The sequence below is a fragment of the Apis dorsata genome, unplaced genomic scaffold (genome assembly GCF_000469605.1).
Source record: "Apis dorsata unplaced genomic scaffold, Apis dorsata 1.3 scaffold_489, whole genome shotgun sequence".
In the NCBI taxonomy this organism is placed as follows: Eukaryota; Metazoa; Arthropoda; class Insecta; order Hymenoptera; family Apidae; genus Apis; species Apis dorsata.
The window spans coordinates 302,508-319,216 of record NW_006263723.1 but is presented as its reverse complement, the minus strand read 5'-3'; the positions used below and the strand labels follow the sequence as shown (position 1 = coordinate 319,216).

The window sequence follows — 16,709 nt, the reverse complement described above, 5'->3', positions numbered from 1 at the left end:
ATATATATATATATATATAGTAATATAATAATAGATATATAACTTATATTTAAATAATTTTTTTATGCAATTTTTTTATATAATTTTAATATAATTTTTTTATATATCATGAAAACTTATCAAAGTGTAATATTATATTTTCTTCAAATAATCTGTTTTCTCGTATTAAATACATCAATACATTTTTTACGATCTCAATCCATTACTATAGTCATAAATATTTAAAATTACTTATTCATTTATATGTAATATTAAAATAAATTGAAAGATAAAGGCGATAATAATTGTAATCATGCATATAATCAACAAAATAGTATAACTTATTACACTGTCAAGAAATGACATCAGTTCTCCGTAAATTTATTCTGATCTCATCTAGTTTTATGTTTCTAAATGCATACATATTATATAAAAGAGTGTGATCAAAGTTTTTCTCTGTCTATTAGTATATGCATATTTTAATAATATATGAATATATAAATAATATTAAATTAAAATTAACTTTAAATTATAATTGAAATTGTTTATTTATTTATTTTTTAAAATAAAACAAAAATTTATTATATAAATTATTAATAAAATTAATATTTCAAAAATTAAGTTAAAATTCGTTAAAAACGTTTTTTATTTACATTTTAAAATGTGACATGCAATATTTCATTCAAAACATATCCAAATTGAATGTATATGTTACATTGTATAATGGAATTTTAATGAAAAAAAAAAACTTACCTTCATAGACATGTCGATGAGCACGTGTAATAAGAACGTGCGATTAATATTTTATTATTTTTAACAAAAAAACGAATAAGTGCACTTAATATTAATATTGTAATTGCATCGTAATGCATCAAGTATACTTTCGATTACATATTATATATTAACTTTACTTCTAATATACATGTAATAAATAAAACATATTTTAACATTGGACACACTTTCGTATCACAGTTTATTTAAACGCGTAAGAGAATATTAACACACTTCTCATGTTTATGAAATACGAAGGCACATCATAAGAGCATCATGATTTACCGGATGACTTCAAGTCACCGAATGTCCGATGGAACTGTTTGACAGTAATATAGGCAGAGAATGTTTCTTTTAATATCCGCTTGGTGGTGTTACTTGTCATAAAATTGTAACGGACACTATACTGTCACAATATATATATATATATTTATAAAGTCTTACAAATTTCTACATATATGAATATAATATGATGAAGAAAATTTCAAAATATGATTAAAGATATGTAACAAAAAGTAAATAAAAACATAGATTATTATTGAATTTATAATGTGTTATTAATAATTTTATATTTTTTCTTATTTTTTTTTATAAAATTGTTTAATTTCGTACAAAAAATTTTGATTTGGCGCGTGCTGGTGTTTCTATTGTCCAATCAAATTGGATAAAAATTTAATATACGTCATATAATTCGTAAAAACCCTAAAAACGCATAACTTAATATGCATAAAATTTTTGAATAAATGAATTTTGATAGTTAATTTCAAAATCTATGAAAAGAATTCAAAATTTTTAATATTTCAAATTAAAATATATTCGAAATTATGAAATTAATATTTATTAATAAACATTTAAATAGATAGAAATATATAGAGATTTATTCTCTATGTTGGTAAATTTGATTTTGTTTTATGATATTCACACTATATCGTGAGAGTTCTTTTCCATAGGAAGCCATTTTACGGTGCTCTTTTAGTAAGTAAAAATAAGAATTTATTTTAATTTATAATTTCATAATATTATATTTTTTCACATAAAAATATAATTTCATACTATAAATTTTATTGTAGATATAAGAATGGAGAACGATAACGGAGTACTTGTTGACTTATACATCCCAAGAAAGTGGTAAGTAACACGTGGATTGCTATTTTTTATGATGTAAAAATAATGTATTTCTTTAAATAAAAATTGTAAATGTAACTGAAAAGAATTAAAAATTTAAATAAATTATAATAATCATATATTTTATAGTTCATCAAGTAATCGTATTATACATGCTAAAGATCATGCATCTATTCAATTAAGTATTGCTGATGTTGATCCTGAAACTGGACGCATGAGTGATTCACAAAAAATGTATGCAATTTGTGGAGCTATACGCCGAATGGTACGTTTTTTAAATTTTATTTAATTTTTAATTTTTTGTTATTAATAATTTATTTTTTAGGGTGAATCTGATGATTGTTTGGTAAGACTTGCAAAAAATGATGGTATATTACCAAAAAATTTTTAATATATAACTCTTTTATTCTTTCAATAAAAATATAAAAATTTAAATAATGTGTATTATTGTATTAAACTATTGACTTAAATTATATTTATAAACTTATAAAGGTTTTTTTTGTATATATAATTTATTATATAATTTTTGTACATAGAGTTTTATATATGAAATGAATTATTATATACACATATAGAAAGATAATTTTTTAATGTTTCATGTTTTTTTTGATGGAACAATTTTTTTTGTTAATTCTATTTCAAAAATTTTGTTTGCAATAATTATATAAAAATAAAAATTATTTTAAAAATATAGTTGTATGTGTCAAAAAAATATGATTTCAATTGCATTTAACAAAAATTTATAAACATGCTAAAATATATATCCATTTTAAATTTTATATTATATATATAATGTGTTGAAGAATAAGAATTAGTACAAATTTTTAAATACTTTGAAGAATTATCTCATATTTCTTAAGGATGTATATATATATATATAGTATATATATATATATATATATATATATACTATATATATATATATATAGTATAAGTATAGTCTCTTAATTTATTATTGGACATAATTATTATTGTAATCAGTAGCAATCAAAAGTTACAGTTTTTTCATATTTTTAAATATATTGAAATTTTTAGCAGAGTTATAAAACTAAGCAACATTTATTAATTGATAAAAATATTTCATAATCTTGTGCATATATTACGATTGGGAAAATATGGAAATTTGTAATTATTCAATATACTTTAATTCCAAAAATTTCTATTATGTATTAATATTATTTACTGGGAACTTGATTTTTAAGCATAAATATTATTAAAAAGTGATGGAACTGATATTTTAGATTTAAAATATTACCCTGAGCATATTCTATTGATGTTATGTATGTTTGTTTTTGATCAGTATGATTACTATATCCATGATTAGGCCAATAAATTACATACAGATTAATATTTTGAAAGATTAATTTTCAATCACATATGCAAAATTTTAATTTCATATAGTAAAAACTAATATAATGTATTACTAGATATCACTAAAAAAAGAATATTATAAGCATAAAGAATTAAATTTTTTTGATACTTATCAATATTTTGAAATCAATAAAAAATATAATAGTAATATCATATAAAATTTAAATATTACTTGGATTAGTTTAATGAAACATTATATTTTAATCTTTTTTGTAACTATTATTTTGTTACAAAATGTCTTGAGCACTACAAATCTATTTTTTTAACTAAAATTTATACATCTAATTGCAATGAATGCAGAAATTTCTTTAGAAAATAAAATTACTGGTCAATTATTCAAGGCAATCTATGATTTTATAAATTTCATATATATCTTACACTATTTTTATACACAGTTAAGCCTGTGTATCAAACATTTAACACAGGAGTATCTGATAAGGAATGAACGCGATTGAATCTACGATTTTTTAGACTTGCAATCGCTTCTGCAAGATCTGCTCTTTTACTAAAAAAATCAACTATTGCTTGACCTGTTAAGGCAGATGCCAAAAACTGTTCAACACTTATTGTCCAATCTGGACCAGTAGATGCAACTATGTTTGATGGATTTCCATTACGATCATGTGACTGAAAATCATTATTTATGTATAATTTATAATATATAAGATGATTTATGTAATATAAATAATGTGTTACCCGTTCCATAATTGAAGATGTTTGTTGAACAGCAATAGCGGCTAGAAGTAAACTATCTTCAGATTCATCTCTACCAACATAAAACTTTTTGCCAACATCGCCTAATTGAAGTAAAAGTGTACCTATATATTACGAACATTTTTTTTATTATTTATATGATATAGATTTAAATAGTAATAATATTTTTATATTTATAGTACATATAATTTACCTATTGAAGCTATACAATGATAAGTTTCTTGTTCTTCTGGTTGTGCAGGAAACATGTCATAAAGAGTTTTCCATAATGCAATAAAATGTCCTTGTGACATTTTTGGCACAGTTTTAAGATCCAATGGACTATCTTTAGATGCTATCATAGAACGTAAACTACCCATGCTTTGAACTTCCCATGATTGATCTCCTTGTTGACTGGTTAAACTTGTCGAGCGAGATAAAGTACCAATACTAGGTTCTTCTGCTAAACTAACTGGCATTTCCAAAGAAGCAACGCTTTGTTCCATACTATCAAAAAAATCTGTAGCTTCAGCTGCTACTTCAGCACCATCTGATATTAATTATCCAAATAAATATTCTTTTATTATAATATTTTTAAATATAAAATAATATTTACCAGAATGCGTTGGTGATTCAAAATCAGCTGGTGTAAGTAGTGGTGGTAAGTGTAGAGTATATAAAAGTTTTAATCTTTGTGTTAAATCTGCAGTTGCTGTCATACCAATTGCTTGTACTAATTCCCGAAAGTTCAGTAGACCATCACGATTTCGATCCATTAACTGATAGTACAATAGTACTTATGAACATTTTCTGTATTTGCTTGATCTTATTCAATAGAATTAAGATATACATAGGTGTTAATTCTCTAATATTTTTTATCAATTATTATAATTGTCTTTTTTCAGATACAGGTAACTAATTTAAAAAAAATTACTTTTTAAACTCAAATTTAAAATTACTTTAACTTACACGGAATAATCGGGCAGCGAGAGATTCAGCTTGACTACATTTTCCCCATGGGGATAAACCACCAAATAATATTCTAAATAATTCAAAATCTATTTTATATGCTTCATAAGGCGGCTGTGTTGGATCATAACGATCAGGTTCAGATTTTCGTTGACTCATTAATTCTTCTCTTACTAAATTTAATAAATCCTAAATAATAATACAATTATTTTTTAAACAGTTTTATATATATATATTTTTTTAAATATATATAATACCTGTAATTCTTCCATTGTCATATATTTATCAACAATAACACTCCTAATTACATTTTTCTCAATTCCATCTTCCAAACTTTGAACTACCCTCAATCTGTGTTTTAAACGAAGTCTTTCTATTCCACCAATAGTCAAAGATCCATATCTTGAATATGCTTCATATATTAAAGTCTGAACAGATATACTCTAAATTGACGAATATACATAAATGTTAAATAGATAAAATTTTTAATGCTTACAAATACAATTCATAAAAGTATTCTTACTCTATTAGGAGTAGCACTATCAACTGGTCTAGGAAGTATAAGTCCCTCATCATTGTATACACCTCCAAGATAATCTGTTAATAACTGCATTGCTTCACCATCGTCACGGCAATTTAATAATTTATCTTGGTTCCACTCCAGTACTGTCAATGCTATCTGACACAGGAAGAAAGACCTGTTTACTTCAAATTTCTTCTGTACGTAATTTATTCTGTATTTATTAGAAAGAATGTCAATAAAATTTAATAGTTTGACTAATAAAAAATAATTAAGGAGCTAAAAATAAAATATACATAAAATGTGTTATACCTGGAAAATTACTTTTGCTCCATCATAGAAAAAACAATCCATTATATTTACTGCACTACTTGTTGGCATAACACTTAAAAATATAGTTAAGAACCATGAAAGTGATATAACTTTAATAAGACCAAGTTCTTGCAACCTAGCATGTAAAGTTGGTAAATGTTCAGCAGCTAATTCTTCTAAAAGACCTTGATCAACAAGAGCACCGACTACTCTTCTATCATAATAATCGGGTAATAATGATTCACATACATTACATAATTGCCAAAATGCAGATTCTTCTGAGCAATAAATTAATAGTACTGAAGCTACTATATTCATGGCCTGACAATAACCTGTTTCAAAACAATTAAAATGATAATTTTTTGAAATTTTTATAACAATAACTACAGATAAAATTTTTACCAATTTGTGGATTTTTCCAAGCATATGCAGAAAGAACTCTTCTTAAAGCACTGATACCAGTGTCAGATTGAAATGCTGGATGTTCAGGTAAAGATCGATGCAAATCTCGTTCTATTTCTTCATTTGCTTGACATGATTTACCTAAAGATTGATCAACTAATGACTTATATAGTCCTGGATTCATTACCATTTCATTTAAAGCACCTACAAATAAATCGAAATTATATTACATTAACATAATTGTGTGAATAGAATTACATTTATTATATTACCAGAAAAAGTAAGCCAAACTTCTCCTCTAAGAGATTGTGGTACACCCTGAATTATAAGTTTTGCTGTCTCTGTTGTTCTGTACATTGTAATTCCTCTGCCATATTCTGCAAAATGAAGTTCCCATTGTTTTTCTTTAGCTTCTTGTTTTAGTGCTGCTTCATTAGTTAATGGAGCTTTAAATAAAGTCATTAATGGTGGTTGTGGTTTCCAATCATTAACTGATTTACTTTCTTTGCAATTGCTGTCATTATGTTTTATAATATTTTGAGAAAATACATGATCAATATTCCTATATCAAAATAAAATATATTAAATAAAATATAAATATATTATTTAATTGTAATGTAAAATTGTAAAATTAATAATATTATGTAAAAACTTACAAATTTGATAATTTAGATCTTGCTAATAATTCAGATATTTTTTGTACGACAAAATCACGATCATGAATCTGAGCAAATAAAAATGAAGATCGAGCAGTTGTCACTAGAATAGATTTATCTATTCCTGTACTGGATGATTGATTTTCAGCAGGTTCAATAAGTCTTACTTCTCTTAATGGTATAACTAAACTTACTAATCCTCTTACCTAAATTGATAAAAGTATTAAATGGCATTATTAAGCATAAATTTTTATATAGTAAATTTAATTAAATTTTTATATTTAATTATATTTACCCTGCTTTCAAAACAAAGATAATTTTGAGAGAGAAATATTTTTCCCCATACATATCTTTTATTATATGGTGTCCATAATGTTGCATCAATACTGCCATCCAATTTTTCAATACCTGGCAATCTGAATTGTAATCTATAAGCTTCAGAATGTGCTCGTGCATCAAGATCCCTTTTCAAGAAAGATGGTTTTTTAGGTACATTTTTGCTGTAAATATAATTACCATTGTATTAATATATGTAAATTTTATTCGAAATTTTTAAATTATCAAATACCTTAATTTGCTTAATAGTTCTCTATCTTCATTAAAACCACTTTTTTCATCTATAAGTCTAAAAATAAAATAATATTAATTTATTAAATATATTTTTTCATTCTTATTTTGATAATATTATTTTGATAATTGATTATACTTGATATAAATAATATTACCTTTTCATAGCAATATTTGTAAGTTGTTCCATTAATGAATATGTTTCAGATTTATGAAGAAACATTGAAAAATAATGCTACAAGAAAAATAAAAAAAAATTACTTATCATAAAAATTGTAATATTTTAAATAATAAACAATACAATATTTTATTTACCTCTTTATTTTCTCTTGTTACAACTCGTATACTATCTGGAAACAAGATGGAATTAGTTTTACTTAATTCAGTGATATCAGCCCATCTTATAATTAATTTTGTTTCTCTTGCCAAAATATAGGCATAAAAACACATATGATTTATTGATAAATATAACCATCCTTGTCTAGGTAAACGAGATTTCCAATAACTAAAAAAAAATATAGTATATGTAAAATTTGTAAATTTTATTAAAATTTTATATATTTTTAGATTAACTATACAAATACCTGCATGAATAATAATTGACTAATTTATCTTCTTTTGGTATATTAAAAAGTTGATGAAATTTAAAAGATACAGTTTTAAATGATTCTGGATCCTCTTCTGTGAAATAATAAGTTTTAATAATTATGTACAAATTTTACTTTTTTATCAATTTCATATTAAATAATTTAAATAATACCATCTGCAAATTGACAATCTGGTACATTGTTTGCAATAATAGATTGTATTTTACAACAAACAAATTCAGTAATTTCTTCTTCAGTATCAAATGATGTTAAAGTATCCATTAAATTAGAATGAAGCCATTCCCAATCTTGTAAAATTTCTTCATGTGTCAAAGAGCATGCAACTGCTATATAAATTAAAAAATAAATCAATATATTTATAAATAAAAAGTAAAAATTATGAAAAAAATAAATATTTAAAATTAAATTTTCTATGTTAAAAATTAAATTTTCTATGTTGAAATACCTTACCCCAATAAACTTCTGATGATGGTGTTTGATGTAATATTCTAAATGGTGGAGGTTTAGTGTCGAAAACACTATCCAATGTTCCTACCAATATAGAAGTAAGACCTTTTGTTTTTCCATGTCCTTTACGACGTTGTAAAACAAAATATACAGTTGCTTGTTCTGTTATCCTATATAATAAATATAACAAAATATAATCATTTTTCTTTAAGAAAAAATATAAAATTCATTTATTCATTGTAAAACACAATAATTATAATTACATAATATACTATTTATATTTCTATTATATAAAGCTAATATCAAATTTTTTTATATATTAAAAAAAAATATAAGTATAATAAATTTAATTGCATAATAAAGAAAGTAAATATTTTAAAATAAAAAAAACAAATCATAAAAAACATAATAAATATATAAAGACATAATAAAGATACACAATATTATAAAGATATAAAAAACTTTAGTTAATAAAAACTGTAATTTTTATTTTTGTAATTTATAATATTACAAAACAACAATAATTTCGTATATAATATTATATTTATAGAATATTATAATTATAGAAATATACATATCAATGGAATTTTTCACTTTTCATTTATACTTTATTCATAAATATTATTGAAGGGGAAATTAATCTCGTAGATAATTAGTAAAATGATTTTAATAACGCGAATATTTCTTATCATTAATAAACCGTATCTCTTATGTACAATATATTGTAATTTATATTTTTATATTGAATGATAACATATAGAAAAATATAGCAATAATTTAAAATTCTTGACATATTAGAACTTTAAACATAATAAGATATTTAAAAATATAATTAATAAATTCTTTTAAGAAATATATTAAGTTTAATATCATTAGTTATATTTACGAAGTATAAACAAATAATTTTAATTAAAAAATTTACAAATTAATTAAAATGATAATTATTTGTATATATGAATTAATTGTTAATAGTTAATTTTGAATATATTAATTGCTCGAAGATTACTAAAATGCCTAAGTATTTGTCTGTCAGCTGTCTTTGACATACGATGTAAACAGTAATTATAACAGAACATAGAACATTGTATACACGTATTAATTTACCAAAAAGCATTTGCCAGTAGAACCTCTTGTGGCTTCACCCACATATTGATCACTATTATTCCAGCACATATGGCACTAACGATACAAATTCAAACACACTTTATCCAAGACACTAGCAAAATTCGTTGCCTGAGTAATAGAAAAAATACTTGCCAAAGATAAACACTAACATGAACTCTACTGCAAATCACGTCAGCTGCGTCAATTTTTGCAATTTCGCCATATTTTCGATTCAAAATGTTACTAAGAATGTAATATTTTTGCTTTGGAATATTTCATTTTTTTAAAAAATATTTTATAATAGAATATAAATTAAATAAAATTATTGATAAATATGTTATATTGTATATGAAGTTTAAAAATAATAAATTTTAATATTTTTAAAATAATATTATTCTCTGGAACTATAATTGATACCATATTATATATATGTATATATACATAAAAGTTTGAAAAGCACTTGATAAAATATAATAAATCATAATTTTTATTTTATAATAAATATATTGTTAGAAAGTAGATGTCGCTACAATTTTTAATTCATGTAAACTCCTGTATAAGATAACTGCAATACACAAGTAAAGTTAGTGTTATACGATTAGGTTACGTCCTTTCGCGAGATTTTTCATTGTAGAGAAAATGGCGTCTCTCGCGGGAGTTCGTATTTTAATAAGAAATACCGGTGCTTTTAGAAATTTGATCACTCGAACGTGTTTACGAAGTGCCATCACGCAATTTCAATTAAATGAAAGATTATTTCATTGTAAAAGACAAAGTATCTTCACAGTTATACCTCAGGTAAATATTACTTTTCTATGATTTTCGTGAATTCTTTTCGATAGTTCATATATCCTATTTTAAATTACGCATTATGTAATCAAAATAATTCTGTTTTAAGTAAAACAATTAATATAAGAAAATGTAAAATATAGGATTTAAAATATTCTATCGATTTAGTATGTCATGTTTTAATTAAATTGAATATACATAAAGTAGTAAGTAAAGTCCACTCTTACAATATAAATTCAGATTTTATTTCATTAATAATATTATATTTAATTATATTTGTTGCCATATTTATATAAAAAATTAATACTTTTTAATTATAATTGTAAATTTAATATTAATATTACTTTTTTTTATTATAATTACATGTTTTAATATAAAGATTATAATTATATTAATTATGTATTCTATTTAATTATATATATAATATATATAATATTGTAAATAGGTAAATATACAAAATATTCGTACATCCACTTCAAAACCTAAAACTCAAGAACTAGAAGAACGTGTTTTAAATGTGGTCCAAGCTTATGATAAAATAACTGCTGACAAGGTTGTAAAGTTATATATTTTTTACAAACTATTATTTTACAGGGCACACGAGTCAAGCAGGTGCGTCAGTATGGCCATAAGGCACCATTATCACTTGACCTTATTCGCCAGCGTGTACTTTTAGTACTCAATCTCTATGATAAAGTTGATGTTCAGAAGGTATCTATTCACAAGATAATACAACATTAAAGAATACTTGTGAAAGTGTTTTGCAAATATATAGGATCATATTTGAAAAACATTTTCATAAATATTTTTTCAATAATTTCCAATGAAAAAAATCTTTAGAGCTTATTAATGATATTTGTAAAACACTTAATAGATAGCTTCTCAGAAAAGTATGGTAGATTAACACTTCGCTTGAATCGTGATGTCTATAATAAATTAATATATATTTAATTATTTATTTATTTTTTATATATACTATCATTAAAAATTTGATATCTTGTGCAGTTATCTTTGAACTCTCATTTTATGGAAGATTTGGGTTTGGATTCTTTGGATCACGTAGAAATTATAATGGCTATAGAAGATGAATTTGGTTTTGAAATACCAGATATGGATGCACAGAAGCTTCTACGACCTGCGGATATAGTACGTTACGTTGCCGATAGAGAAGATGTTTACGAATAATAAATATTCATATAATATAAATCATGTCATTAGTCAAGCTTTTTTATTTTTAAAATATTGTTTAAAAAAAAATTAAATTTCATTTCTCCTGTATATAATATAAATTGTAAAAATAAAGTGGATCGTTAGATTAAATTGTAAATTACATTCTCCTATATGTATTTATTTATAATATTAAACAAAAAAAATACAATATACTTTTGCAATTTACTTTTACTTTATGTTGATATAAACATTCAAGTTATTTCTAAATAAAATATAAAATGCACTATATAACGATAATATGGTGTCGCTACTCTCTAGGCCGACATTACGACATCTCAGATCTTTTTATTTGATTCAATCGAACGTGTATGCTAATCGAGTGCAACAACTGAAAAAATGAAGATGGCGGACGGATGTGTATTCTTTAGAAGAAATAGACCTGGAACTACAGCAAAGGTTAATAAAACTTTTAATTTTCTTAAGAATTTATTGTTTTCATGTTTTATACACTACCGTTCAATGATAGTTCGATTATACATGATGTACTTACAGAGATATCTGAAAGCGTCTTTAACGTATTTTTCTAAAATTAATTAACGTGCTACAAAAAACTTGTTTACAAATTAATGATTCATGATATTTATATCATTTTATTTTTGTATATCTTTAATTTATTCTTATTAATTATATCTTTAATTTAATTTTATTAATGTTATATTTTTTAAAATTATTCATTTATATAAATATGTTTTACATTACATCGTTATATTATAAAGATATAGATATTTTCATAATAATTATAATGATAAAATATTCATGTAATAAGTGAGTCATATAAATAATATTAATTTCTCATTTCTTATTAAAAATTCTTAATTTAGGAACCTTCTTTGGTTAGAATTTCTGTAGGTGGCCTGATGAACCCTTTGAAGAAATGGACAGCACGCTGGCCGTGCAACAATATATTCAGCAAATGATTAGAAGAGATCCATCTAATGTTGATTTAATATTGAAAATGCCAGAAGCGCAAGATGAAGCAGTATGGAAATATGAACATTTAAGACAGTTTTGTATGGAACTGAATGGTTTAACAGTAAGACTACAGGCTGAATGTCATCCAGAAACCTGTACTCAAATGACAGCTACTGAACAATGGATATTTCTATGTGCTGCACATAAGACACCTAAAGAATGTCCAGCTATTGATTATACACGACATACACTTGATGGTGCAGCTTGTTTACTTAATAGTAACAAATATTTTCCTAGCAGGTATACTTAGTATCATATCAAAAAATTATTACAGTAATAAAATATTAATACAGTATACAAATATAATATTTATTTTTTCTATTTTTTTATATTCAATTTCAGAGTTAGTATTAAAGAATCTTCAGTAGCCAAACTTGGATCTGTTAGCAGAAGAGTTTATAGAATTTTCTCTCATGCATATTATCATCATAGAACAATATTTGATGAATTTGAAAATGAGACTTTTTTATGTCGCAGGTAAAATGATTAATTACAAAAATATGACTATAATATTAATATAATAATATAAAATTATTAATTCATTTATTTTGTTTTTTATATTGACTTTTATTCTAGATTTACAGCATTTGTTACAAAATATAATTTAATGTCAAAGGAAAGTTTAATAGTACCAATTATGGAAGAAGAAGGAACAACAGAAAGTGAAGCATAATAGAATTTAAATATTTATATTTACCTGAAATTCGTTGAATGTAATATGAAATCATAAGTAATGATATATTATTGAAATATCTCTTGTAGTTCCAAATGTTATAAGAGTAACAAGAGTATTACAAGAGATTGATAATTTTTGGTAATTTGTGTAGAAATATATTACTAGAATTTCTTGTTATTAATTGAATTAAGATAAAAATCTTTTTGATACAATTTTTTTTCTCTTTTTTTTTTTTTTTTTTTTTTTTAAAAATTCGTTGTATGAAACAATTTGTTATATTTAATAAGCTATATTTGCAGTATTTATTTATTATTAATGTATAAAATGTAGAAGATATAATTAAAATAAACTAGCCACTATTAAACCTTTATAAAGATGAATCCTTTTTAAATAAATGTTTTATATCTTCTACAATTTATTATATAAAAATGATTGTATATTATTGAATTTTATATGTATTTATGTATTATTTTTAAAGTAACAAAATTATAAAAAAATTTCTTTTGGAAATTCATTTCTAAATACTGTTTCATAAAATAATGTAACAAGAAATTCAAGTTTAGAGTAAAAACATTCAATTTTTTGCATAACATTATATTATATAATATTTTATATTTCTTCCTTCTTAGTATTATAAATTTGTATACAAATATTTAATTTTATTGAAATTGCATATAAATTTTAAAAAGTTCTTTTATAGTATAATTTTGAATGTAACATTAAGTATCAAAATAATTATTTTATATTTGAATAATTTATCATAAAAAATATATTGTAACAAAAGTCATCAATATGACGTAATTATAATCATCGTAAAATAACCAAATTAAACAAACACTTATATGCATTATTAGTATTGATAATAAATGTTGTAGTGTTCTTATTTATATCATATTTATCTTATGTGGGATTGAAATGTTAAGCTTTCTTCTCCATTAATCAAAAACTTAACTTATCGTATGATCCGATTAAAAATGTTACATTTTTATTCTCTGTAAAATATTAAACATAAGAAAAATGATACATAACTCTTATATTATTACGGCACTTAATCTTTAAAAATAAGACTAGAGAATATAAGTAAACATTATTTTTTATATTATTTGTTTCTTTTAATCTATATTCATTTTTTAAAAATTAATAATTTTATTAATGAAAAAGTTGAAAATGTTCTCTAGTTTTCTTATTAAGAAAAGCAATATCAGTGCCGGAAAAATATCCATATTACTGCCGAGTACATAAGCTCCAAAAAGTACATTATATTAGTAATTGATATAAAATTTAAGAAGAAAAAATTGAACATACTTTGAAATCTATTGTCTTTCAGTTTATTAATGTATCAATCATGATTTATTCAAAAAAATTTTTGTAAGCTTATACGAATTTGATACCAAGAATATATACTTTTACAAAGAGAAAAGAAAATATTTTGCTTATACAAAAGAGCAAAGAAAGAATTGTAAAATGTCTTTATTTTATTTTCACTAATAATGAAAAACATAATCATGCAAAATAAATTTTTTAATAATTTCATTTATTGTTGATGAAATATGATTTTTGCCAATTGTTTATTGCAATTTTTTCTAAAACAAAAAATATCTTATAACTGAATTTCTGTAGAAGGCACTGTAATTTTCATAGTATGTGTTATAAGTCTGCAATGTGCATGTATGCCTATTGTAACATTGTATATATAATTTGTAAATAAAAAATTCAATAGACACGATTAGTTGACAAAATAATCAAGAAAACGGAAATATATCGTGATTATTTCTATATGCATGTACTAAAAGAATAAACTTTTTACTCAATATAAATATTTATATCATCTTTTTATTATATATTAAATAAATATGATAAAATAAAAATTATAATTCTTATAAAATTTAAAAAGATTTGAAGAAATAAAATTTATTGAAACAAATTTTTATTCTTATATTTGAATTATATTTGTTTCTAATCGAATTTTATATAAAATACAATTTTATTGATCATCGTTTTCTGTCTTTTTATTTTTTTTTGGTGGCGCTTCTGTTTGATGCTCTTTTTTTGATCTTTTTTGACCAGTTCTCAAACCCATAGCTGCAAATTCTTCAGCATCAATACAACTCAAATTATTACTAATTTCTTCTTTCTTCTCTTTTCCTTCATTTTTTATATCTTCGTTATTTATGAATTGTCCATTATCACCAGGTGCTTGATAACTTAATTTCAATATCAAAAATAAAATAAAATATAACATATAAAAACATATATAATAAAACTGAAAATGAAAGTTTATTACCCAGGTACGGATATATCTTTTACTTCCTTCCCGAGAAAAATATGTATTTCTGGTACATGACGAGTTTCTTCATTTACATTAGTTTTATTTTCCTCTTTTGATTTCTGTGATCTTCAACATTTTAATTAATGAAAAAATAATGAATTCTATTATATATTTTATATATTATTATAACTTACTCCACATAACGTAATCTAGTGATTTGATGAAGACTTTCTTGTTTCTTTTTAAAAAGTTCTGCACAGGAAATAGCTTTTCCAATACCATGACCTGCTGCGGTCCAAACAATACAATTATAATTTACGAATTCTTTTAAGGCATATCCAAGAACATTTCTAATTTTTGTACCACTTTTTACCTGGAAAATTCCAATTAAGTAATATATGAATATAAAAAATAATATGATGTTAATTTTGTAAACATTTTGAAATTTACTCGCATTAAAAGGATTTTTTCTGGCAAATTTGGTATAGGAATCTCTGATTCAGTAGATTCAGATTCTAAATTTTTGACCCATTTCTTCTTCTTTGATTTTGATTTACCCATCTAGAAGAAAATTTTTTCTATTAATTATTGAATAAATATATTTAATTAAAAAAAATATTTAATAAAATATTTTAAAATGCAATTATAATTTTATAATGATTTTTATGATTTTAAGGATAATTAAGTTAAATCGTGAAAAAAAGAGATCACATCTTTCTGCCAGTAGGTCATGAGTTCGGAGGCATCACTTCTTTGGCGTGCCACATTCGGAACCATTCATGGAACTTTGGAATGAACGAATAAGTACAGTCTTGTACATAAACCTTTATCCAGTTTTATTCAATTTTATTTTCTGTTATATAGAAATAAAATGTCTATATGTATATTATTTAATATATAATAATTAGTCTCAAGTAATCTCAAAATATATTTATTCTTCGTAAAATATCTGTATGCAAAAATTAATTATTGAACAATTAAATTTTATTCTTTCAACGAAAACCTTTATAAAATATTTATATTTTAAACAAAAACTGAATGTCATTATTGCGAAGAAATATTTTTAAGTTATATCGATACATTTTTGATATTGTTAAATTTTAATTTCAATTTTAATTTTATAATAGCAATAAACGAACAAATTGAATATTGATCATTTTCATGATAATTGAAATTTTAACAAGTATATCATTTGTTTTAAAATGAAAATTTTAATTTTAATAAATATATTTAATTGATATTCTTATTA

General features: G+C 22.8%; 6 protein-coding genes and 1 long non-coding RNA gene across 9 annotated transcripts in view; 4 read left to right on the top strand and 3 right to left on the bottom strand.

Annotated features, from left to right (window-relative positions):
* Positions 1-1,080, bottom strand: part of LOC102680137 (ankyrin repeat domain-containing protein 29) — a 9,090-nt gene extending 8,010 nt beyond the window's left edge. The window contains exon 1 of the mRNA XM_006620216.2: positions 733-1,080. Within this exon, the coding sequence (XP_006620279.1) occupies positions 733-744 (12 nt within the window). The 5' untranslated portion in view covers positions 745-1,080. The remainder of the gene's footprint in view (positions 1-732) is intronic.
* Positions 1,081-1,627: 547 nt separating this feature from the next.
* Positions 1,628-2,313, top strand: LOC102680266 (40S ribosomal protein S21). Its single transcript, XM_006620218.2, has 4 exons — positions 1,628-1,725; positions 1,821-1,878; positions 2,005-2,140; positions 2,201-2,313. The coding sequence occupies exons 2-4, from the start codon at positions 1,829-1,831 to the stop codon at positions 2,264-2,266; spliced, it is 252 nt and encodes an 83-aa protein (XP_006620281.1). The 5' UTR covers positions 1,628-1,725; positions 1,821-1,828; the 3' UTR covers positions 2,267-2,313.
* A 1,265-nt stretch (positions 2,314-3,578) lies between these two features.
* On the bottom strand, positions 3,579-9,765 carry LOC102680667 (TBC1 domain family member 9). The gene is made up of 19 exons (XM_006620220.2): positions 9,525-9,765; positions 8,424-8,590; positions 8,126-8,299; positions 7,950-8,046; positions 7,681-7,870; positions 7,524-7,600; positions 7,367-7,423; positions 7,094-7,298; positions 6,799-7,004; positions 6,415-6,704; positions 6,143-6,346; positions 5,741-6,072; positions 5,432-5,587; positions 5,166-5,351; positions 4,909-5,097; positions 4,556-4,718; positions 4,154-4,489; positions 3,943-4,064; positions 3,579-3,873 (listed from the first exon to the last, which is right to left on the bottom strand). Exons 1-19 carry the CDS (start codon positions 9,566-9,568, stop codon positions 3,655-3,657), a joined length of 3,414 nt encoding a protein of 1,137 aa, XP_006620283.1. The 5' UTR covers positions 9,569-9,765; the 3' UTR covers positions 3,579-3,654.
* LOC116186173 lies at positions 4,910-6,347 on the top strand. Its single transcript, XR_004151124.1, has 2 exons — positions 4,910-5,045; positions 5,440-6,347. It is a non-coding gene; the product is annotated as an uncharacterized LOC116186173 (long non-coding RNA).
* Positions 9,766-10,025: 260 nt separating the features above from the next.
* Positions 10,026-11,640, top strand: LOC102670770 (acyl carrier protein, mitochondrial). 2 transcript variants are annotated; one of them, XM_031512650.1, is made up of 4 exons: positions 10,026-10,322; positions 10,759-10,869; positions 10,908-11,024; positions 11,319-11,640. In XM_031512650.1, the coding sequence occupies exons 1-4, from the start codon at positions 10,164-10,166 to the stop codon at positions 11,496-11,498; spliced, it is 567 nt and encodes a 188-aa protein (XP_031368510.1). In that variant the 5' UTR covers positions 10,026-10,163; the 3' UTR covers positions 11,499-11,640. The 2 variants fall into 2 exon arrangements, with proteins under 2 accessions (XP_031368510.1, XP_031368509.1); XM_031512649.1 differs by lacking the exon at positions 10,759-10,869 and having other exon boundaries at positions 10,029-10,322.
* A 141-nt stretch (positions 11,641-11,781) lies between these two features.
* On the top strand, positions 11,782-13,404 carry LOC102680012 (MOB kinase activator-like 4). Of its 2 annotated transcripts, none has more exons than XM_006620215.2 (4): positions 11,782-11,939; positions 12,382-12,755; positions 12,858-12,992; positions 13,092-13,404. In XM_006620215.2, the coding sequence occupies exons 1-4, from the start codon at positions 11,880-11,882 to the stop codon at positions 13,186-13,188; spliced, it is 666 nt and encodes a 221-aa protein (XP_006620278.1). In that variant the 5' UTR covers positions 11,782-11,879; the 3' UTR covers positions 13,189-13,404. The 2 variants fall into 2 exon arrangements, with proteins under 2 accessions (XP_006620278.1, XP_031368508.1); XM_031512648.1 differs by having other exon boundaries at positions 11,806-11,939; positions 12,365-12,755.
* Positions 13,405-15,086: 1,682 nt separating this feature from the next.
* The window catches only part of LOC102679876 (ribonuclease P protein subunit p25-like protein), a 15,561-nt gene continuing 13,938 nt past the window's right edge, over positions 15,087-16,709 (bottom strand). Inside the window, exons 2-5 of the mRNA XM_006620214.2 lie at positions 15,911-16,021; positions 15,655-15,833; positions 15,476-15,586; positions 15,087-15,395 (exon numbers count right to left, since the gene is read on the bottom strand). Coding sequence (XP_006620277.1) covers positions 15,176-15,395; positions 15,476-15,586; positions 15,655-15,833; positions 15,911-16,021 — 621 coding nt within the window. The 3' untranslated portion in view covers positions 15,087-15,175. The remainder of the gene's footprint in view (positions 15,396-15,475; positions 15,587-15,654; positions 15,834-15,910; positions 16,022-16,709) is intronic.